At 34.9% G+C, this 26,183-nt stretch overlaps 1 protein-coding gene across 3 annotated transcripts in view; it reads right to left on the minus strand.

The window, feature by feature from the left end:
- The window catches only part of plppr1 (phospholipid phosphatase related 1), a 73,429-nt gene that overhangs the window by 9,497 nt on the left and 37,749 nt on the right, over positions 1-26,183 (minus strand). For 2 of the 3 annotated variants that reach the window (XM_015361205.2, XM_006626568.3), the window contains 2 exons: positions 10,611-10,799; positions 3,629-3,761 (listed from right to left, as the gene is read on the minus strand). In XM_015361205.2, coding sequence (XP_015216691.1) covers positions 3,629-3,761; positions 10,611-10,790 — 313 coding nt within the window. In that variant the 5' untranslated portion in view covers positions 10,791-10,799. Of the gene's footprint in view, positions 1-3,628; positions 3,762-10,610; positions 10,830-26,183 lie in introns of those variants that run through there. The other variant, XM_069187342.1, reaches the window with a different exon arrangement.

Below are 26,183 nucleotides of genomic sequence, written 5' to 3' on the forward strand. Positions count from 1 at the left end.
TCCCTACCACCTACTTGCTGAGTGCATGTGTGCTGTCCCTCAGATCAGGACAATCTGATGGCTTTTTAAACCCAGTTCATTCCACACAATACATTGTAGATATCTGATTAATTTAAATAAAAAAGCATATTATTTTCAGTTTAATATTTGATTCAGTACATTCTCAATACAAATGGTGATACACAATTGTTTCACACAGTAGTGTGAAATGTTTCTGTGAGTTGGACAGCCTAAGATAAGTCTTAACTAAGTTAATGCTTTTTTGCTCTATTTTTTACTTTAAAAATGTTTGGTTAGATAGCATATAGCCTAAATAAGTAATTTAAAATATGTAAGACAATTTAAGCCATGAATAAATAAAAAATGTGTTTAAATGAATGTGAATTATTTAAAATAATGCATAAAATAAATAATTATGAGTCCCAAGAGGCGTTACACAGCAGGATTACTCAGTTAGCTGGAAACTTCAGACTGCTTATTCTAATGTCCCATTGGCCAGCATTGACGAAGCTGTCAGCAGTCGTGTAACTGGGATTTTATACAGTATATGGGGTGGCAGGGACAAAAGTATAAAACAGCAATCCCAGGGTTGTTACGGGCCCAAAAAAAAATTCAGTGAAAGGCTTTGGCATATCGTATATCGACACATACAGTACTGTACACCTTTCAGTAGTCACAAAATGTTTCACTGTTGAAAATGAGGGTAACCAACTAAATACAGCAAACACATTTCTCAGAGATACACCACCTTCTTTTGGTTTTGAGATAACTAACATGATAAAATGCATTTTAGGTACACTATGCTAAGCCGCGTGCATTACATTTTTAAATTGAAAATATCGATATTACAATTGTTAGGAACAGTAGCAAATATATTTGTATGTAAAATATTTGGAAAGCACAGTAACGTCTCATCACAACACCAATGGTTTCTGCTACTTACTAGGTTGGGAAAATTGTCCTGCAATAAACACATTAAATGTTAAATGTAGTAAATATTAAATATTTAGTATGTTAAATATTAAATGTCCTATGTAGGTGAAACACAATCTATTACTGCATGTAAGTTTTTTTTTGCTGTTTTTTTCATCATGGCACCAGAATGCTGTTATACAGAGCTAACAGTCTTGATATGTTTAAAGCATGTTTACATTGCAACAATTGCTACAGTAAAAAGTAGAGATCGCAAACTTTGGCCTAGGACAAACCTCCATAGTTTACATTATTTTAGATTATAATTATAAAAATATATCATACATAATGTCTTCAGTGATTAGAATTTAAAAGCAAATATGCATGTAAAACCTCAATTGTAATTTCTGTAAGGGTGTGTTTAAATTCCCTTGCTCTCCAAGCATCCAGGAGATTGTTAGTTTGACCAGTAGAACTAGTTTTAACACCCCTTATTGACAGGATTCACACCTTTGCTACCATTACATTATGTTATACATTTATTATTATTTTGATATTTAACATACTTTTGTACATAAAAATAGTAAAAATCTCAGTGTAGCATACATATTATTAATCATATTTTATTATTTATTATTCTTTATCACAGAAAAAGTTATTTGTTAAAAGTACATCTAATGCATTAGTCAGGAACAGAACCCAGACCCTCTACATGGCAGGCAGGAATTCCACCTCTGAACCACCAAAATGTCACTCTACTGGGATGACTACATTAAAAATGATAAGCATTGCTTTTTCTACAAGATTTTCAATAACGTTACAAGTGTCTCACTTTCCATTACAAAATTAATAATAGAGGTGTTCATGGAAAAAGTAAAAAACATTATATTTTTTATAAAGCATATACAGTACAGGTTATAGAGCTACAACAAACATTTCAAAACTTTTCCAAAATAAGTACAGCAAGTGACTGAGTTAAAGAATTAAATGAAGAAAATGTTTATGAAGAAGATGGAATACTTTTGTCAGCCAACTACCACTACGAGCTATTCAAATATATTATATTAATATTAAAAAATAAAATAACAATGTTAATGATGTTCAAAAACAATATAACACTTCAGCTATTTTTAATTTCTGCTACCTAAATTTCCCTTTCCTTACATAATTCCATATATTCCATACTAAGTGGATTTGAAGATGTACTACAACAAATTAAAATTAAGCTAATATTTCACTAACCTGTAACAAAGCATAAGTGCCACCTATTAATCTTCGTTGACCAGTGAAAAGCTAAATTCAACAAGCTGAATCAATCACGGAACAGTGCAACCAGTCTGCTGTAGACTAGAGTTGTGATGCATATTCTGAATGGCTGCATCTGTATTGGAACTCGCTGAGAAGAGTGTTCATGGAGAACATTGAGTAAGGAGTTACAGAAATGAAACCTTGATGTTATAAATCAAGCACACAGCATAGGACATTGATAGATATTGCCTAATGCAGGCAATACTTCAAAGGTGGAAAAAAAAGTTAAAATCAAATTTTTCAGGTTGTTGACTTCTTGTTTGAAATTCACTACCTGATTGAGATAAATTACAGAGATAGGTAGATTTATAGTGAAATCATCTTAACTGTTTTTAATGTACACAGAGACCATTTAACTAATTGTGTGGCACATTAAGGTAATTTTGTGCATCTAAATTAAGGCTTGCCACAGCAATGGTTTTGAATACTTAAATTATGACTTTTCCATTTCTCTTCCATATTAATTATTTAATTTGCAGAGTAAGATGTGAATACCAGTAATATTAATTGATACTTAAATGTGCCATGACTACAAATTTTCAAGCAATGAAATGCAAAACCCTTGTATGTCTCAATAATTTTGCAAAGTACTCTAAATAAGCTGTTTTGAACTGGATTTTAATCATTTGATAGTCTTCCCAAACTACATTTGGAAGTAATATTTAACCATTTATTAAGTGTCAGATTTATAAGCATTTTCTGAAGAATTGTAGTTTACTTTGTGAATCCTGCTTCTTTTTTTTTGTTTTGCAAGTACTACAAGAATATTAAGACATGGTTAGGAAAGGTTATAGAGTTAGTGTAGCAGTAATGAAGATCTTCATGGCAAACTACCTTTTTTTCTCTCTCCGACATGAAATCACAGCTACTCTTAACAAAACAATAATCCCTCTAAGCTATGAGCATAAATAAACAAGAATTTAGGGTTTTTTGTCTCTATTTCTTTTCAATCTGTAAAATGTGTTCTCGGCTTTTGTAAAACTAAAATATTACGATGGGATTCTAGCATCTCCCAAGCTGTATTAACCCACCTACAGCAATCCTCTGAATCAATTCAGAACACGTGAAATGATGCATAGATAGAGTACCTTCTAAATGTATTCAAACACATGATGAAATATGAATAGCATCACATTACAGAAAGATTTTCAAACTGGATAACTGGCAGGGATGATACTAACTAAACACCTCCTATTAAGTACTATGAGGTTCTGGTACTTCAGAGGGAGAATTTAGGAACATTCCTTCATATTTATGGAACAGAAGCCAAAGGGTTTGAAGAATATTCTTTCATGTATGAATACCCTAAACGCATAAAGCCCTGAACAATAGAATTTGAAAAGTTACCAAAAGACACTGTTTTCCACCCATGTGCTTTTGCAGTATCAGGTTATAAAACATCACTCACCTATGAATCTTATGATTCTACGAATAAGAGGATTCAAGTAACAGCACTCGCCAGTCACAATTGTCTTCTCTTGGGCAATAAGTGTGTCCCTTGTAGATTTTATGAAGTACATTGAAATCTCTCCAGTAAAAATCTGTGAAGAGAAAAAGAGAATCAATGGTTAATCTATTATTGTTGTCAAACCCTTTCCTGATTCTACAAACTGGATGTCACTGAATACAAATGAAAGCTGGTACACTTTTCACATTGTTAAGAAAAAAGGGCTAAAGAAGATTTCCTGAATAAGAATTTAAGAAGCTGGCAAATAAAAAAACAGGCTTTAAGCCCATCTGTGTTGAAAGTGAGTATTTTAGTAGTGCACTGGAACTTTTGCACAGCCACAACCATCTAGCTGGAAAGCCTGTTCCAGACACCCACCACTCAACACAGCAGTCAATGAAAATACTAAAAACTTTTTACCACATTTTTTACCAGAACTACTGTATGTATTTACTCTCCCTATATACTGTATTATATAAATATGTACATTATTAAAAAATTGCACAGTATAGGCTGGCTTTTGGCTTTTTATTCTGAAAGAAACAGATTTCTTTTTTACCCTTCATGGTATTTTTGCCTTGTTTTTAACTACTCTGTATTTCTGTAAAATATGGTTCTATTTCTCTGTCCACTGTGGGAGTCTGGAATAAGCTACCCAGCCATGCTGTTGAAGCCAATACCTTGGCATCATTCAGGAAACAGGCAGATGACATCCTTGGATCACTTAACTACAAGCTACCAAACAGGCTCACAGAATGGCCTTATTTGTTAGATTTGTAACCTCTCTCATGTTACTATCCCACATCTAGAAATGTGTAAGCAAAGTTATTTTTTAAGGGCAGTTGTAAATACTGTATATTTTACTACAATAAAGCTGTACGCAAATTAAAATGTTCAGTTTTAAATAACCGATAACTACTTTTCTAACAACGACTTAAAACTGAAGAATGTATACTGTTGTTAACTATTCTTTGTCTTGAAAAAAGCTTTAAACAACTAATTTTGTTGCTGTATCAGCTTTGAAGATGAAGAACAGAGGCGAACTGAAGTTTTGGATCTGGCACGCTTTGCAGCCATCAGAGCTGCACAATCCATTATGTCAGCCTCTAGAAGCCATGTCTGATGTGTGGGAGGTTTGTAGGACACAATGTAAGTGCTTTTTCAGCCTGAGGTCCATTTCATCAAGTACTGTATGTTTTATTTGTGGTCTTAACCTATTTATTATTCAGGTCAAAGAAAGTGAAAAATATGTGTTGTTACACATTGGGTCTTGTAAAGAAACTATTCTAGGTCATGTACACATGACTGAATAAACCACTTCTCTTATAGCCCAAGTTTCTTAGATTTCTGATTTAATGTTTTAATGTAAATTTTTTAACATGACATTTTACATGAACTACAATAAGAGACAATTATTTGGAGGTGGTCTGTGTTTTATGCAGCTTTTATTTAATAATGACTAAGGTTAATGGATATGCTTGATTATCCATCCATATTATATTACAGATGCTTACCTCAGTCTTACAATAAATCTACTATTTTTTACATTGTTAACAGTTATTTAAAAATTACAGCATTAGACAAAGTCAAAATGGAAAATCACATTTTAAAGTCTTCTATGATATCAAACATTACCCAAACGTTAATGTATGGTCACTCTCTTTCTGATTTGTGACTGTGTGTTAGACAAACAGTAATGTAGTAGTGGACATGCCTTAATGATAAAGAGGGTGAAAGGAAATTACATGTCAGAGAGAGAAAAAAATCTCTTATTCCTGAAAAATAAAATTGATGGTAGGTAAATGCTTTGGTGTATTTCTGCTTATTTATTTAACCTGAGTGTTTGTCAAAATGCATGTTTACAGCCTTTTGTAATTGAATGTTTGTATCTGATATTTGGAATTGCACTAGAAATGAGAGATTTCTTATTTCTAAGACCAAGCAATTTTATGAGAAGTGAAAACCTATTAATTCTTCTAACTTGTTCTATTCACCTAAAAATACACTTTTACTTATAAAATTATACGATTCTCTAAGTACTGTATGTTAATTGGGTGTAATTGTGAATATGTTTGCTGTGAATAATATGTTGATAAACAAAACCAATGCAATGATTTCCTCTTATGGAAAATAATGCAATAAATCCTAAAGGCCATTTTTGTTGATAATATGAATTAAGAAGTTTTTTTCCCATTAAATAAACATATCTCAGCAACTGTGTTTCTAAATTGGTGACAAGTGTGCAAGAAACATAACAGTGCATGAATTTAATGTTATGTGTCCTCGATGCAAGGACATCATGATGCATGGTCTGTATCACACTACTATAAAACAATATATTGTTGCATTATACTATTAATCTTCAGGGTCCTGTGAATGATGAGCCAGAGAGAGCAACCAGGCACTTGGGACAGAGAATGCTGGAGTGTTAAAGCTATAACCACTTCTCATCTGGTAGGCCATTTAAGGACCAATCTAAACATTAGTAATCATTTTAATACTGGTACCCTACTGTATGTCACTACAGTAAGAGAGGATAAGAGGTTTCATCTTCAACACCTTCATGACCAGTCTCAACCAGGCTGAGCTATAGCAAATGTTGTCAGTTGGATTTGAAAAAGGCCAAGTACTGACAGAACAATCTTAAGACTTTGAAAAGACATGTAGATTTTATTATGACCCTATGTCTATAACATCACATGTGGAGTGCACTTGCCTCCTCTGCTAACTGTATTGATAAACTGTACCAAGAAATTAATCATCCACATCAAACTTCATGGAGACATAAAATTATTTCACTCACAAAATTATATTTTTTATAGACTCTGAATAAAGGTACAGTAGGTAGGTAATGTAGGTATTAGAGGCAAATGTGTTTAGAATATGTCATAATATAATAATATAATAATTTGCAGTTCTTATGACATACTTTCAAACAGCCTCTCCCATCTTCATGTGCTAGGTTAATAATGTGTTTTTTTTACCTTATTTTTAATTAATTACCTTATACTTAAATGTGCTGAGAGCTGCTGAGCTGAAATTTGCAATATAAATGACAGTTTATAAATGATAGATTATTTATAAAATGTGTGACTGACAGGTTCTTGGATGGAAGAACAGCAGAGCAGGATGATACTAACCAGAAGGGCTTTCAAATTAACACTGCCATAGACTAGGATGTGAAACAAATCTAGTTACTATGTGAGCCTCTCCCTGCCCCCTGCCCAAATACCCATGACCCACTTTTGTATTCTAATGAACACTCCTGGTTCTGTGTCAGAGACATGGGTAATGACAGGCTGGAGACAACCTTACACTTCACTTACAGTTTAACTTCCTTTTTCATTACACATGGGCACACTATTCATGGAGGCAGAGAAAGTGCAGGCATCCGCTGGTTGCAGAGGAGAGATTCATGGTGTTCATTTTAGCTGATTACTATACTGTAAGTCTGTGAAACCTTTGTTTTATTTGATCATTGTTATTTTATTTAAGTTAGAGCCAATGCATCAATACTTTTATTATCATGTAAGGGAGAGTTACTTTTGTCTTTTAACTGTACATACTGTAGTATATACTGTAGTTGTCATACCTGGGCTAGGAGCAGCTCGCAGCCTGCAGTTGCCATGGTTATTAGCAGCATTTCCACAAGAGCTGGCATTCCACCCAAGCCCAAAGTACCAGGTCGGGCTGCCTTTCTGTGCATCCGCCTCCCTTTCAGTCAGGGAACCAATCTTCCAAACAAGCCTCCAATTAGGCACTGCATTTAAGTCCCAAAGCCCTACTTAATCAGTGTTCTGATATTGAGCTACCTTAAGTAGTGCAGTTCCTCGCCTCCTCTAGAAACCAGCCACTGCGAAGATTCCGAATCCCAGAAACGCTGCTTTCCTTCAGCTTCCTGATCTTTTTCCGCAGCCAGCACTGATTCCAGTTGCGTGCCCAGCTTTCCAGTCAGTCTAAGGAATACAGGCTTTCCTGTCGGTCTCACTACGTCAGGCTCCCCTGACAGCCTTAATTCTCCAAGCTTCCCAGTCAGCCTCAACTCACCAGGCTCTTCTTGTCAACCTCGAACATCTCAGCCTGCTTTCCCTGTCAGTCTACCTTCACCTGCTGGCTTTGCTCCTGTCTCCCTCTGCTCTTCCGAAACATCAGCGAGAAACCCTAAGTCCTGCAGTTAGATCTCAGCCTGTCAGTCCAACCGCGGCAGTGCATAGCAACTGGCTGGGTCATTATAGTAGTACATTATGTGATGGTATAGGAGTACACGTGGTTATATGCAAATTTGGCTATTTGGTTTTTTGCACCAAACATTCGCAAATGTTGAGACCTTCCTGGATTGTGATATAGGAAAACTCTCTAAAGTCATATTACTAAGGATTATTAGATTTCATAGAAGGCTGTCAAAATGCATAAAATGTAGTAGACGTTTTCCATGCAAGTATTTGCTGAAGCAACCTGGAGTGTATCCTAAAGCACAGACGTAAAGAAAGACCATACATTAGACTGGACTCTAGTCCATTGTAGAGCAGACCAACACACAGAGGCAAAGCAGAGACACAATATGACCTAGCAACCATGTGTTTGGGAGGTGGGAGTAAATTTGAGCACCCAGAGAGAACATGCACTACAGTTGATACCGCCTCCCTTTAAACTGATCTTTTTGCTTAAATGTCTATCATTACTATTTTTGTTATGCAAAACATAGAAAGAAAACATAAACTCACACACTAGATGTCAGCAAGAATTCTTTCTTTCAAGTACTCAAAACACAGGAAATGCAATATTGATAAAATATTTATAACTACACCAACTGCTCCCAGAAGGATTTCCTCTTAAAATAGAGCTTCCAAAAAGGCAAAGTGAAAGATATCACCATTATGTTCCATTTTGTTGAATTACAAATGATGTGACACATTTTTATTGGAAAAGTTTAAACCTGAGCACTCAAACTGAATGCTTTTATAGGTGAAAGAAGTTTAATGCCTGACAAAACTGCAAAGAAATATCAAAACCTATAATCATGATTACTTACATATCCATCCTCTTTGCTGTCTCAATCCTAAATGATTTAATTTGAAATAAAACCCCTTTGACAAGTCACACATCAGTTGAATGCCATCTATCTATGTGGAATAATAGTGGCACATGTGATTTTGGAATACAGTAATATCTGTGAAGGTCCCTCAGGCAGGTAATACATTTCAAGAAAAGACTGAACCATGAAGACTAAAAAGTTTTCAAATCTTAAGGGACAAATATGTAGAAAAGCACAGTAGAACAGACGAAAAAACTTTTCATCATCATGGACTGAGAAATTTACCATGGATGAAGTGAAAATGGATAGAGCAATGCAAATTGCTTCAGTCTGCCAAAAACCTAAAACTCAAATGACAATTCACCTATCAGTGGGACAAGGACACAAAGTACAAGCCCAAAGTTACACTAGAGTGGTTCAACTAGAAAAAAAGTGAATCATTAAGTGGCTTGTCTTGAATCCAATACAAACTCTGTGGTAAGTGAAAGTTGCTCTCCATCACCTATTCCCAACTAACCTGACAGAACAGGTTTGCAAAGAAAGGGTGAAATTTCCTCCATGCTGATGTGCAAAATTTTAACAGATGTAATCAAGGGCCTGCAGCTTTTCACTTAAAAAATGTACCCATCATTTGCAATTCAACAAAATCAGAATGAATACTTTGCAAGGTAATGTACCTTTATGTATAATGTTTTCAAAAAAATTACATCATAGATTGCATCATGTGGTGTCACAAACTTTTGTGCATACAGTTCAATATAAACTCACAAATCTGAAATTATGGAAAACATGCATCATTCTTTCTGGAAAGAAATAAACATCCATCTAAAGTTATCTGAGGTGTTCTGGTAAAATTAATGTCCACAAGCAATTTTATTTTAATGATGTAAGTTAACTTGTCACAATGGTACCGTGATGGTACTCATTTTGTGTACAAATCATCTGTTTTCAGAATATTAATTCTCTGCTCTGGATTAATGCTCTGGTAAAAGTTTCATTTTTAATAGTTGCAAAGACAGAAACTTTATAGTGTTACTCAATATTTCAAAACCTGCTGGTTTTTAGTATCTAAACTTTAAGTAATATATATTAGAAATATGACATTTTGTAATTTTGCTTTCCTATTCTCATAATTTGCAAAAAAGCAAAAAAGAGCTCACTAGTCTAAACTACTGCTACAGAGTTACTAGCCTACAAATGAACCATTAGCAAGTTGGGAATGAAAGACATTACTCTTCTAATACATCTTGTCAAAGTAACTTTTTGTCCTTAATTTTAAATTTATTTTGACATGTCCAATGTACTGTCTGTTTGCTGTAAGTATATTCTGGGCTGCTCGTTCAGAATGAAATATGACTTCTGAGATACAGTTCAGCCTTAACTGTGATTGCAATGAGTGGGGGATTACTTTACACAAAGCAGGGCTAGCATTGTTTCTTACAAGTCTTGTTCTGATTGTGAACAGTAACATTAAGAATACAATGTACTTTAAAAATTTACCTCTGTATTACTTCAATTAATGTATTAAGTGAAAATTAATGTTAAATCTGTAGAAGCTTTTTCTTGATTTTTTAAAATAATTTTAATAAGACTTTTGCAATATTCAGTGTTCTGATAATAGTAATGTTAAAAAAACAGTTAAAATTCATGACTGTATAAAAGTTTATTTGGATTGTTTTTGTGGCATTTTTTATGGGCAAGATCTAATGATCTATAATCAAGGTCAGAGATCTTCTATTATGTTCACTTTACAACATATTTCTGAAATGTTCTGTATATGTCTACATGCTCTATTAAATTATATTCACTTCAAACTACACCAACTGACACATACTTTAAAACAAATCTAAATCCCTTAAGTACTACATTGATTAATAAACAACAGAAAGATATCACAGTTGTACTTACGATAGCTGTGGGAGCAGCTGCTACTACACAATACAAGATGAGAGGAGGAACAAAACTCTCTTCTTCCACTCCAGGATAGGGCTTCATCAGGTCAGCGTCATTGCAGAAAAAACCCTGAATATGCACCCCGAATGTGTCAGTGCACTCGAAGTAATAGGCCAGCAGAACAGTCCCAGCCATGATGACGAGCTGAAAGTACAGCATATTTGCACATTTGCATTAGTCTCAAACACCAAGTGAACAGATGATCTTAAAGCTCTTGTAGCCCCCAATTATAATGTGCCTATATATCTCTCTGAATGCTGCTATTTTTCTATTTTTTTTTCAAGACTCTCCCTCCCCATCTCCCTCTCTTTTGCTCTCTGTCACTGTTACAAGCTCCAAGCTCCCTCTCTACCTTGTAGCATCTGTTACATAAACCTTGTGGCAGAATGTGTTCATGAACAACAGAAATCGTAGAGAGACCACAAGCACGACTTGTAGAGGAATGATGCTTTCACCAACAACTTAATCAGAGGACACGTGAGTGTCTCTAACAATAGACAGATCAATTCCCGGCTGCAGCCATGAACAGTGCATGACTCTGTTAGCTGGGACTCCATCAACAGATGGGCTGACAGACTCTTCTGGGACAAAACACTGAGAAGAATAATAGTATTTGCCTTGACATTTTGTATTCCACATAAGCTGTGTCATTCCAAATCAAGAAATCTATCTAAAGTGAGAAATAAAAAAAAAATGAACACATCCCATCCGTGAAATTAAATGACTGCGATTTCCCATTAGCGGAACAGGAAAAGGATAAACACATGCTTGATATACTCTAGTTACTGTATGTCATTTACAAGGCATAACGCTTCAGTTTTGATTATTTTAAAATAAAAAAGAGATTAAACCACACAATAAATTTATAGACCAATGAAACATTAAAAAGTCAAACAAAAAAAGCACGGGCAGAGGAGACATACAAACAAGTCATAGTGAGGAAACATCCATCTGTCTTTTTAGTGCTCCATTATTATCTGGTTAATTTATCGTTTTTTTGTAGTAAGTTTGCAAATGCGTGTCATAAACAATCATGGAGATGCATCTCAATCCCATATTTAATTTAATTTAGTATGGAAACACTGAATGTAGCCAATTAAGTGTAGACTATTAAAAATATTTCTTAATTTAGATTTGCTTTTGTTAATATCTTTAATTTACAATAATTTTATAACTTTTGACTGAAAAGACAACAAACCATTGTTTCCTTGAGGTATCTCATCTACTTATTATAACGTTATTGTGAACTGCCCTAAGCACAGTGCTGTATGCATATCCTATAAACATCTTTTAGATATTTAATTCTTACTTCAGCCAACGAAGTGTGATCAAGTTATGATGAGTTGGATTTCTTTCCTCTTTTCAGTCCTGTTAAGACACTCACAACTGTTCAGAAAGCCCATGAACAGTTTGTAATAGTTGAGTAAGGAAGTAATAGTTTGCAAGGAGGAATTGAAGTCTAGAACATAAAGATGCTAAAGTGAACTCAGCCATCACACTATTAAGAAATACCTTAACTCTGACATTTAAGAAGATGTTAAAAAGTAAGATAATGTTAAGTAATTTCTGCAATCAATCTGCTATCAAGTGATAAAACCATTTATCTACAACATATTAACCTATATTCTTCATCTCAAATTTATCTAATTGGAGATATTGTACTGTATATTGTAATAAATCAGGAAAATCCATTTACAGTAGACTGAAGTTTTCTTAAGTCTGCACTACAAAATATGTAGTGTAATTGTTGAATATTGTGTAACTTTCATCTATTTAATTGCTTCCGGGGACATAAACCATTTTACTTTGTAAGAAATGCTCTCAGATGACTATTCTTTTCCTGTGCCTAGTACTTTACTTTTTCCTTTGAAAGTAATGATCTCATTTGCTTTTTAATACAGGAGTTTGAAAACAAGAAAGGTGCTTTACTTTCTGATTCTGACAGCTTTCAAGCCACCCATGCTTCCTAATCTTACTTGGTGGTATTCAAATAAGTATGATTCCAGGGAAATTCTAAAGCTTTCTTTGTTAACAATGATCCACAGGAGAATCAATTTATGAGCCATCGATACTCCCCAGTGTGAACGGAAACAATCAAAAGGCTAGAGGCATAAAAGACGACCCCATTTATTCATTTTAGTGCATGAATCTGATATATAAGGAAATATCAGAAGACTGCAATTAAATGGCTTATTATTGAAAATATTGCTTTGAGCATATTTTTCCTCTTTTCCCTCTACCAGATATTCAATATTAAAACAGAGTAATGAAAGAATGACTTACAAGAATGAAGCTATTTATTGTCCACAAGTAATTGATAAAATACTTGGTTCTTTATTTCTACACATTGTACATAGTGTATATAGAAATTTAAAATACAGCATTGGACAACAATCAACATAACCAGAGAGCACCTACAGTGCATGATAATATAATTAAGAAATTTTATATTTAAAAAAGATTAATTAAATACAATTGTGTTTAGTGTGTACAGATGAACATTATATATGAATCATTTTCCTACCCAGTTACCCGGTCGAAAACAAAAACGTCTTGTTTCTCTGTAACTTACAGTATTTATTAATGTATGATGTTCTATACAGATTCCTATACTGATATTATCCGACACTGAATAATGTATAAATATATATATATATTCTTCTTACAGAAGAATGTTCTTCAAGGTAACTTTCAGCACAGATCTGTAGATTTGATTAACCTTAATATATAATGTATATATCATGCTAGAGGTTAAAACTTTCTGCTTTTCAAATATGTATACATAAACTTCTATTTACCACTGTGGGCTTCCCTAGGCAAAAATGTAATGTCCTTTAGTAGCCTTGTTTATGATGGAAAGCATTATAATAATAATAATAATAATAATAATAATAATAATAATAATACAAAACTTTATTTTATATAGCAACTTTAAATATGGCTTTAAAGCTCAAAGTTACTTTACAGAATGACAAAACAATAAATAAAAAAAATACAGAACATAAAACGAAATTATAATACACACCGTGGATGGTGGTACTAAGTATAGTAGGAGCAGAGAGGTAAAGAATGGAACCAGTTAAGTAAAGGCTCTTCTAAAGAAAAAGCTTTTGAGTCTGAAATTGAAGGAGTTTAGAGAAGGTGACTCTCTGATATCCTTGGGGAGAGAGTTCCAGAGCTTGGGGGCATAACAGGAGAAGGCCCTGTATCCACAGAATGTAGATGGGCTTGGGGGACAGTAAGGAGACCAGAATTAGAAGAGCGAAGGTTGCGAGGTGGGGAATAGGGCGATAATAGTTCAGATAGGTGCTGAGGTGCAGAGCCTTATAGGTGACCATGAGGATTTTAAAGTCCACACAGAATTTGACAGGAAGCCAGTGCAAGGACTCCAGGATAGGAGTAATGTGATCACATGCATTAGACCTGGTCAGGATTCTGGCTGTCGAATTTTGGACATACTGCAGTTTGTTACATGTAGATTTAGAGACTCCAGCGAGTAGAGCCTTAAAGTAGTCAATTCGGGAGAACACAAATGTGTTGATCAGCTTTTCCGCCACAGTTATAACATATAGCAATATTTCTGAGGTGAAAAAATATGTTTTGACAATATGCTGCACATGTGGGTTGAATGTTTAGCCAGAATCAATTATCATCCCAAGGTTATTAAATTTAGACTGAAGCTCAAGTACAGAACCATATACAGGTAGGGTTGCAGGACTGGCTTTACAAAGTTGGTGGGGTGCCAATAAGCATGACTTCAGTCTTGTCACAGGTAAGATGAAGGAAATTTTAAGTCATCCAAATTTTTATGTCAGAGATGCAATTAGATAGAATAGAAACAGCCACATCAGTGTCAGGTTTGGTATGGATGTATATTTGAGTATCATAAGAATAGAAATGATAGCTAAGGCCATGTGATCTTAAAACCTGACCAAGTGGAAACATGTAAATTCTGAAAAGCAAGGGACCCCAGCATTGAGCCCTGAGGAACACCAGACTTAACAAGACCAATTTCAGACCTATACTCATCTAGAGAGACAAACTGACAGCGATCAGTGAGGTAAGACTTGAACCATTTGAGAGCAGTGTCAGAAACTCCAAACACAGTCTCAAGACGAGAAAGTAAGATGTCATGGTCAACAGTGTCAAAAGCAGCACTGAAATCAAGAAGGATGAGTATAGAAAGAGAACCAGAATCAGAAGCTATTAGAAGATTGTTAGTGACTTTGAGCGGGGCAGTTTCTATGCTGTGAAGTTGACAGAAGCCAGATTGGAAGGGTTCGAAAAGGTTATTTGCCATTAGGTGGTTATGTAACTGAAATGTGAGAGCACGTTCTAGAATTTTTGCAAGAAAGGGTCAGTTGGAGATGGGGCGACAATTGTTTAGATTGTCCAGAGTCATGTTAGGCTTTTTTTACCTCATGTTATGGGTAATGGCAGCAGTTTTGAGGACCGCTGGTACAACACCAGTGTTCAAGGATTCATTTATAATATTGAGGACAATGGGACAGAGAGAAGAGAAACAAGACTGAAATAAAGTGGTGGGAATGGGATCTAAAATATATGTGGTGGGTTTCATGTGTGTAACTAATTTATTGAGGGATGCCGAGTCAAGAAGAGAGAAGATAGAGAATAGGGAACCAGAAAAGTTGGATAAGGACGGAGGAGATATGGAAATTATATACATATTGGAGAGAGTGTTATGCCGGATGTTGTCGATCTTGGAACTAAAGAAATCTCAGAATGTGTTGCAAAGTTGTAATGAGACAGGTAATGTGGGGTGGCAGTTTGGCTTTAGCAAACTGTTGATGGTGGAGAAAAGATGTCTGGGGTTGTTATAGTGATTTTCAATGATGTGAGAGAAGTAGGTGGATCTAGCAGACTCTATTGTAACCTCATATTCAGACAAGCCAGATAATGTACATTTAGGCCAGAAATGATCGCCTTCCAATTATTTGGAAATCATCTCAAGGTTAGAAAAAACACCTTACAGTATATGAAATAAGAAGACCAGGTATTAAGCTATATTCTTAGTAAGACTGGGAAACATACCAAATGTCAATAGGCAGATTCCAGATATCCACCAACTCCAAGTGAGATTTACATGAGTTATTTCTTGTTTATACCTTTGGCAGGTCAGGTTTCAACCTCTTCTATATTTCAGCACTTGATGGGTTAGATGTATGCACTGATCTCATTAATGTAGTAATGCACTAAGACTTCAATTATTATATATAGGAAATACAATGAATTGATTTAATTTTAAAAAAAGTGAGATATCTAAAGCTCAGTGACAGCTTTATGTTTCAAGTGAGATTGCCAGTATTAGCAATAGTAGCATCAATAAGGTTACCTGTACTTGCTGTCAGACAGTAGATACAGTATAGTACACATGGTAAAAGTATTTACACAACATGGGATCTAAAAACAAATGAAAAATGAAGTCTTGACTGTTTTTTTTGGGGGGGTAGGGGTGAAAATAAACTCTTCTAAAAGTAGCCTTGAGTGTCAATTCAATTGAAAGCTAAAAGTTGAAAAGACTTATTGTATTAGTTTTTTAAAACAGTCTTAGTACATCTAGAGGCTATTGTAAATATAGGCTGAGATGTCAGACATTAAGTGCACTACAGTCATCTTAAGAAATTCATAACACAAACCCTAAGAGATAATGCAACTAATGAATGGAAGAGCATTAAGAAGTTCTTCTGATCATTCTACTGTTAAAAATTGCTACATAAAAACTGAAAAGTAAAAGACATTAGAATGTCCTCAAGGTAAGAATAAAGTGACCCAAGAGGCCATGATAAAAATTACTACCGTCAGATACACTTCTGGAATGACAAGCAAAATAGCCACAACTTGATTATGTAGGAAAGTTCTTAACAAACGTTCTGGAGGGATATCCACAGACAAGCCAATCTCACAATCATTACTAGCTTTTGTTATATATAACTTTTCCCCACACCTTGCATTTTTCTCATATTCATTTTATATGTGAACCATGCTCCAAACAACAAACAGGAAAGAAAACACAAGACAGACCAAAAGAGAAAAATATTCAGCTTAATTCACATTGTCAAATTTGTCACATTCATTTTAAACATGGACCATGCTCCAAACAAACAGGAAAGCAAAAAATGAAAATTAAAGAGAAAAACATGTTAATTTTCTCTGGGTCTCACAAACCTCTTTTAAAGAAATGCACCAAAGAAAACTGTTTTCTTCATATTTTTTAGAAGTTCATAACAAGCAAACTGCTGTCACTCCGCCCATAGCAAGATACAATTTTACAGAAGGACCTCTTGGCCGCCGCTGCTACCAGCAAAAGGACCAACCATTCTACTTTGTCCCATGTTCTTGTTCTCAGTCTATATCTGTTTTTTTATTTGCCTTCCATTCTTGTTTCTTCTACTTTTCCTGCTTCCTCTTGTTTTCCTCATTATCCTGTCCCAAATACTTAGTCCTCAGAATTTCAAGCCACAAATCTGCTTCCTCCCTTCAAGATAATTTAATCGCAACTCATTCTTCTGCTCTTTCTTCTGCTTCTATTACCCAGTGTTAAACTAGGCCCCGGGTTCCTCCCTTGAGCCTCTTCTTCTCCTGCCGCCAGCTCCTCAGCCCCTGATCTATCCTATGTCTGGCTGAGTCAGCAGGTTTCTTACAGGTTTTAATGTCTGCCTTCTTCTTTCACATAATGTCCATATTTTCATGCTGTGCCTGTACATTCCTTGTCTCTGGTTCTACATTGGGGGTTTTGGGATTTACGTGTTTCTTTTGAGCGACTCCGCCTTCCTCCGTCTTGGCCTTGGTCCTAGGTCTGTCCGCCATCCTACCTCCAGCTCTGTCAGCGGGCATCCTATAGCTTTTATAGCTTTCTTCACTTTTATCATAAGGTACACATTTCCAGATTGTGCCTGTACGTTCCTTACGTCTCTGTTTCTGCACTGGTGATCTTGGGCTTCACTTTTTTTTGGGGGGGTGGGGAGAGTCAATGCTCTTCTTATGCAAAGGAGGATACCTCTTAACCAAGCCAGTTAAGCCATAACTAAAATACTCAGTAAACATTCACAAAGCATCTGATGCTTGGATGCTGTTATTGCTCATGAAATGGAAGTTCTTAACTGAAGTTAGGGAATGGTAACGACAGACAAAGGCAATCTTGCCCAGCTGTTGTAAATCACAATCTACACCGACTTGTGCTATATATATATCTCTTGCACACATCTTCTCGCATTTTTGTCACATACTGTATATCACACCACAGCTCCATCACATTTCCAGCTACCCCTTGGTTAACTCCCCTTTCAATAGGATTTCAACCTCCTCATCCTATACTGTAGGCAGGGGGATACCCTGTGGGTAATACTTAATAAGCATCCACATGATAAGATGTCGTTTTTCTTGCTGCTGTTGCTGTTCACTTTGATGACAAAAAAGGTCCAATGAAGAGATCATGTTTGTAAATAGTATAAATTACAGTGTACATATCATATTTTTTCTGCTTTTAACTATTGACATGTTATGATGGTTAAGAACCCTTAACGTAGCCCTGACTTGAGAATGGAACATACCGAAGCCTTTACCATGGAAACTTTAAAGGAATAGTTGGAGATCCTTGGATCAATTATTTACAAATTTTCAAACAGGCTACATATACCCTAAATCCATGGATGGATAACATCACCTTATTTGTGAACTTTATTATGTTCTATGTAAGATTTTTGTACAAAAAATATAGCATTCCCAGAGTGTTTTGCACATTAAAAACACCAAATAAATGCAAGGAAACCAACTTACATAAATGTGTACAAATGTGTTTTATACTTCACCGTTTAATTTGCAAAATTTTGACTTTTTCTGTGTCACACATAAATACAGATTAAGCCATCTAGAATATACAAGGTGTCGGTCGGTATACCATGCGATGTATATGATGATCCGAACAATCCGATGTAGGACTGTCAGGTGGAGCAGTGAATCCTTAAAGTACCACAGCTACGTATAGCATTGAATGTTTATTAACCCATTATTTCTGTGCTCTAACCATACTGTATGCATACTAGTGACAACTTTACTTCAAATACAATGATTACATCATGTAAAACACAAAAATAATTATTTTGAATTGCATACAGTATACAGAGTATACAGATTTAATAGTAATTCTGAATAAACTGTCATTAGAAAACAGATTTATTAATTGTTTTTATTGTGCTCTGTAAATTGCATTGTAGGTAATACAAGTCTGCACTATATTAAGATCAATATATTTAAATTGTTAATACTGCAATTTGCTGTTATTTTGTTGAGGTACAGTATGTACCGCTCAAAGCATTTTAACATTTTTAATTATTGCTTGCAAAACAGTGGTGTAAATATGATGAAGACAGTCTGTAGGAAATGATGTTAATATTATAGTTGATGTATAGAATGGATATCTCTGGGTATTACTTCATGGGATTCTTTCATGTTAGTGGCACGACAGGAAATGCAGATTTTTTGTATATTTCGGTTATTTTTATTTTCAGCTACCAAAACTTCAATTAGTTACATGATTCTAGTTCACTTAAACAAATAGGTTTCCAATATATGAATGCACTGTACTTCGTACATGGCAGACTAAAGCAAGAGTTTTCAAAAATAAAAAAATATAAGAAAGCCATCTAACCCTTTTGGTAGTCATTATTTCTTTGATCTCACCCTGCTCTTTCCTGAAAGAAGCTAGGTTATCAGCTCCAATAACAAGCTGGGTGGCTTGTTCCATATTCCAATAAACCCTTGTTTTGAGAACAGCCTCTTGTTTTCATAACTTCCATATGCTGTAGTTTCCCCTTTTTGTCCTCTGGTTAGTATTTCACTGTTCATTCGGCATAAGTCTTCTGGGCTGACCTATCAATACGTATTTTTATATGTAGGCTCTTAATGTTTAAATGAATTATGAAACAGATATGTGGTAAAATAAAATTTGCATTAAATCAACAGTACACAAGAGCAATGTGAATTAAATATGACAGTCTGGAGCACCTATTAGGAAATACTAATACTTGTATTATATATAGAATATTACCAACCTTGGAACCTTTTTGATGGTATTCACTAAAGTGTGGCCTGGAAATATTATGAATGCAAACAAAACCTGTTTTAGTATGAACAAAACGTAGTGGGGACAACTTTTCTTATTCTATTCTACTTTCCTTATGTCATTTTACTGAACATTTTGGAACACAGTCACAAGGAATCTCAGCATTATGAACAGAGTTGGAGTATCTATTAATGCTGAGCTATGTTCAGTAGTAGTAATAATGTAAAGTTTTAAGAGACAGTGAATGTTAAGTATACCTGTCTGCTGAAACACTTTCAGTGACATAAATTTCTAACACAAATTTCAGTGAACTGTAATGGGTTTTGTTGATCGCAAAACTTCCACTGGCTATTTCCAGTTATTGTACAATGGTACCCGGAAAATGCCTGTCCTTTGCTTTAATAAGTGCTTGATACATACATTCACAATGATCATAAGTATGTTATTAATTGGTTAATCTGGCTAATAATAAATGGAAATAAATGAATAAATACTACAGTAAGTGTTTTTTAATGAATTAAGAAAATGTCACGTTCCTGATATCCAAGACAATTTCAAAGCATTTAGGGATACTTTTTATGTTATTCTGATGACTGTTGGGGAAAGAAATAAAAGCACTTTCCAAGAATTATTTTTAGCAGCAATGACCTGTTTTAAATGAAAGAGCTGACAACTAATAATCTGAGGTTACAATAATTAATTAAATCATCTTCAAAGTAGTCAGAGCAACTTCGTTTTCTTTTCTGAATAGTGACAGAGAAAAAGCTAAAATATCAAAGGCTTTTTGCTAATAAAAAGTATTTTTAGTTTAATTACCGCTGAAGCAGACATTTTATTTACCTCTTTGAAAAAAACTTCAGAGCTGGTTTTTAATATGAAAGCTTAGCTTTTCTGAGGAAAGTATTAAAGTGATGCTGCCACAGCTCTAATAAGGTACAGAGAAGATGGCTTTGTTTTTTTAAAGAGAAAATGTTCTGTATATTCCTAAAATTTAATAAGCATTGCACATAGTTCAATTATTTGACAGAATTTCTTGCTTAGTACATGTTTTAAACATCATTTAAAAACCATAAACCTATTAAGAGATGCAGCCATATAGAATATCCTGAATGCATGTCCAAGCACACCTCAGAGGAAAGCACACTGCGGTATACTACAGGCTGGTCACTTTCAGGCTGGTCACTTTCATATATAATATGTAATGTAAACATATAAAAGACATAATATAGCCACCGCTTTAAAATGTAACATACGGTAGCTGTTATACTGGTCCCACTATTCCACAGAAGGGTGTGACTATGCCCACCATCGCTGTTCTGTCTGTGTTCATGTAGGTTTTCACCGGGTGCTCTGGTGTCCTCCCACAATCCAATAACATAGTTGTCGGTTAATTAGCATGTGGGAAAATTGGCCTTCGTGTGACAATGAGCGTCTGTGCTTGTGTCTTTGGGTGCTCTGGGGTGGACTGATGACCCATCCAGGGCGTATCCCACCTTGCACCTGTTCCTGGCTAGGATAGGCTCAGGATCTTAACTGGATGAAACGGTTCAAAAATGGAAGAATGAATTGAGAGGTTTTTTTCTAAATTAATTTGGCTCCCAAAACAAAGAATATCTCAGATGGTTTACTAGATGCAACAGTATATAATAATTCAGGATTGTTTAAGAAATTTCTCAATTTTATGGTGTTGAAATGAATACTTTCACATATTTATACAGATCACATTGTGTTTTAGTTTAATTTTTTTCTGCCTTTTTTCATTTTTCTTTTATTGTGTTTGGATGGAGTTGGGTTAAGTGCCATGCGGTGGAACGATTGAAATGGTGCTTTATAAACAAAATTGAATTAATTGGTTGGAAATGTCGTGAGAATGCAGCCCATTCGGGACCACATTTCCCAGACTCCTCTGGGGGAATGAGCAGGACGTCAGTTGGTCAGGAGACTGTGACAGTCAGGTGACTGCTTAAAAAATACAGAGGTGTTCTGTGTCAGTCAGTCTGTAGGAGTGAACCCCTGTATGCACCACTCACCAGGGGGCGAAGATCTGACTGGTGATCAAAGATAAAGGAATCTGTGAGTCTGAACAACTGGAAGTGTTTGCAAAGAATCTCAGTGGAGAAGAGAATGTTTTAAGAACTTTCAAAAGCCTTGTTTGAGAAGAGTCTCAGGGGAGATGTGTGTACTGTTTTAAGGCCGATAAGAAGCCTTTAGCTTCTCATCTCTCTCTAGACTCAAGAAGAAGTGTAGTCAGGAGCTTTGTTTTGGAGATATGGTTATAGTCTTTTAGTTTTTCCCCTGCAGTGTGAAATTGCCCTAGTGATTTTTAATCTAATAGCTGTGTTTGTTGTGTCTATTGGCCCAGGACCTGCCTATTTTAAAGATCCCATTACGACACACCCATTAGCTTGTCACAATGTCGCTATCAATATGACTGGAGAAGATCCTCTGATCAGTTAGCGACTAACAATTAAACAGAGCTACATGGGTTTAATGGTTTCTTCTAGCTTGTGGCATAAGCCCTTTTATGTGAAAATAGAGTCCAGAATGACAGAGTAATTATACTTTTTAATAAAATAAAGGTGTGATTAAGTTATAAAAAAGGAATAATTTTATACTTACTAGAAAACAACTACTGGCCACATTTATCATGAATTAATCTGGGATTTTTAGCTGCCACATTATAGACACTGAATTTGCATTTACAAGCTAACACTTAAATATTATGAAATAACATTATTCTATTATCCACTAGAGGGAGGCAAAGTTCCACCAATATAATTCATATAGTCTGCTAAAATTTTATGCATTCAGAGATATTAGGCATGTATTTATATGAGCTTTAAAATTTGCATTTATTTTAAAACTTAACAGATCTGACTTCTTAAATAATTAAAAACATATTTATCAGAATCAAACATTGCTTTGCCATATATCGGTCTCAATTCCTGTCTGCTGTTTAAACAGGTGGCAATATGAAAGCTACTGTAGATGCTGCACCTCAGTGGTGAATGCATTGTGTCCTTTCCCAGATATAAAGTGCATTGAGATCTTTTGGGATGAAAAGTGCTACACATTTGGAGTTACTGATTATTATTGTAACACTAAATGATATGCTACCTGGAGAATGAGACATTCTACCGCCGTAGTCAGCTCACTGGTTTAGAGAAAAGAAGAACACATTTTGAAATACACACCAGGCCAGGAACTTCACATCCAACTGCTTCATATTTTCAGACATGTTTTAAATTTCAGTTGCCATGTTATAAGAAGTCCAGGAAGAAATACTGCATGCATCAGCACATGACTACCATGTCTCATCTATGTAAATATCTCAATTTCTACCTGTATATATTCTCAGCAGCCTTTATAAGTAAAATGTCGATAGAAGAGAAAAATGGTTGCTAGCTATTGGCCAGAGAACATCTGGGGTAGCAGCAGAGAGAAAGGTAGAGTGTTTCATTCACTAGCCAATGCTAGTGCCCACTAGCTGTCCGCAAGACAACATGTGGAGATAGAAGACAGGAATCTACTCTCACAAAGGAATGCATTTGGTAAAAGCTGAGGCAACCTTACTACTTAGTGATACGATGCTGAAGTTCTTGAGGCAACATTTTTCTTTTCCACAATTCAGTCCAAAATTGTTGATCTTCCAGTAGGACAACGTAAAACAATACAGTACTAAAAAAATGCATGTTGAAGAAAACTATGTCCAGGTCATTCCATGGCCTGCTGTTTGCACAGCTGTCTGTTTCCACTGCTGGCAGGTTGCTTTCAATTTGTTAAATTCAGCAATAAATGAAAATAAATAATCATTTTAACATGGAGAAATATGTTACGTTTGTACCCTGCAGAGGATCTACTAACTTCATTTCACTTAGAGATTCTGTGAAACATGCAATTTGACCAGAGGTGCCCAAAATTTGCATACAGCTGTATATATAGTTTTTGCTTGCAGCTATCTAACAAAAGCCTAATTTCATTATCAGCGGTAACACTCCAAGAAATAAGACATTTCACATTTTTTCCTTTGATTAAGTTACAGAATTTGTTTGCCTGAAAGGAAGTACAAGGAACACAGGTGGGTGGTACAAGCCTTTCTTTAGTACAATCATTCTCTGTTTTAAGTTTTATCCATACTTAATTTATGCCATACAAATCCTACCTCTGGTAGATAGAGTAAAAAGCTGCCAAAAGCCATTCGGCTAATGGATGAATATACAACTCAAGTACTAAGTAACCTCTTTCATGACAGTAACACTTTCTTTTACTTGAACTATGAACAGATGCAACATATGTTACTGAGATGAGCGAGTAGATCTGTCACATGCACAAAATGCAAATCAATCCTGACGGATGCTGTTAACCACCTGCTACAAATTTTCCGATTTGGTTCTGTAAATTGACAGATCTTACAATATATGACAATTATTGCAAAACAAAGAGCCATAGCTTAATGCAGCACAAATCCGAAGGTTAGAGCCAAGCACTTTTTAGATATTTAAAAATAACAGGTTTCCTATGGCCAGGGAAATGCTGCAGCGTTCTATGAAAAAACGTTAAATTAGCTCAGATTTTTATTCAATTTAATAATACTAAATATATAGTATATTATTATGTATCACATAATATAATATTAATATTTATATTATGGGCAAAAATAAAAGGAACCTCAAATCCTGAAACATTCATTATGCCCTGCCATTGCTGGTACAGGTTCCTAAAACCAGATAACTTCCCATGAGGAACCTGTCAAATTAGAAATAATAAATCTAGTAAACTTCAAAATAAAAAGTGAGTGCTCATTAAAAAGTCAAGTTGAACTACACAGTATTTTCACGTCTTCCTACAGTGTGAAGGCTAAAACTTTCAATCTTATCTTTAATCACTTGGTTTACACTTTTATCCAAAACAACCCTTATTTCCATTAATTTATATACTAGGATATTTTAAAGGAGTACATCACCTGGGATTTTAACACACAAGCTTACAGGTACAAATCTAAAACCCTAACAACTACACTGCATTACTGCTATGATCAAAGTCATGAGCACTTAAATTTAGAGTAGCAACAACTAAGCAAGGTTTCTGCACAGCGCAGTGTCATGTCATATGTAAGTATAAGAACATCAGAACAGTTGCCAGCAAGAGGTGTCCATTTGACCCATCTTGCGCTTTTGGTTGTTATTTGATAGAATCTATCTGATTTTAAAATTGTGTCCAATTGTTTCATGAAAGAGTCCAGGGTTTAAACTTCAACAAACTGGCTAGAATATTGCTCCAGATGGTAACGACTCTGTGTAAAAAAAATGTTTCCCATTTTCCATTCAAAATGAAATGGCTTTTCTTGCTTTATCACGCCGCTATAGTCCAATGTACTTCATTGAGTCTGATGTTACTGAATCGTCTGGATGGATCCTAACTAAACCCTTTTGAATTATTTTTCATGATCAAGTTAAATTGTTTACTGATTACTTGTTGCTGAAATTTACTGTAAGACAAAATACAGATTTTCCCAATGTGGATGTAAAACTGAAAGAGGCGCACTCACAACAAGCTATAATAATAAACTATTTTTTATATACAGTATATCTGGCTAGGTAAAAAAAAACAAAGCAATGGTCTGTCTGGAAATCGAAATATTCACCTTCTGTGTAGCTGGCAGATGTATAAACCACTGTGCTAAACTGCCACTTAAGTACAATGCGCTACATTAGCCTATTACAGTCCATTACAACTACTGTACAAAGACAGCAAAAGTAGTTAAAATGAACATCAAAATGTTTCCAAAATATTGTTGTGCACGTGTTTTTTTTATATTTAGCTACCACTACCACCTACTGTATGTACATCAGGTATACTATATTACCACTACAGAAGAGTAGGTGTGAAACATATTTTTAAATCAAAATTTAGTTAAATTAAGGTTAAATTGTTTCTTGATTACTCATTGCATTAAGACTAAATAGAGATTATCTCAAATCTGATGTAAACCAGAAAAAAGCAAATCACATTCACAACAAGCTACAGTATATTAATAACTTTTTATATATCCACTGAATAATTTTGTTTTTATAAAATAGATCCACTTTTGAATTAACCTGATATTTAACATACTGTAATACATAGTTTTAAATTAGTAAAAGTCTAAACAGTATACAACTTACATTCTATAATTGGAAAAAAAATATAGAATGGGGCTCAGCATTGACAGGGATTCTATACCAGGGATTTTCTGACGATAGTCCACGTTTCCAGACGCTGTGTGAAACATTCACTGGCCACCTGGTGGTTTTACAAAATAGTCCAACAACAGAATATTTTTAAAAAAGTGCAGTGCAGTATGCAGTGTGTGCACTGCGAATTGCAACAGTATATTATCAAGTGTGTATTCTGAATACAGGTATGTGTACTTGTATGTTTACACATGTGAATATGTACTTATGTGT

This window comes from Lepisosteus oculatus, chromosome 3 (genome assembly GCF_040954835.1).
Source record: "Lepisosteus oculatus isolate fLepOcu1 chromosome 3, fLepOcu1.hap2, whole genome shotgun sequence".
Taxonomy (NCBI): domain Eukaryota; kingdom Metazoa; phylum Chordata; class Actinopteri; order Semionotiformes; family Lepisosteidae; genus Lepisosteus; species Lepisosteus oculatus.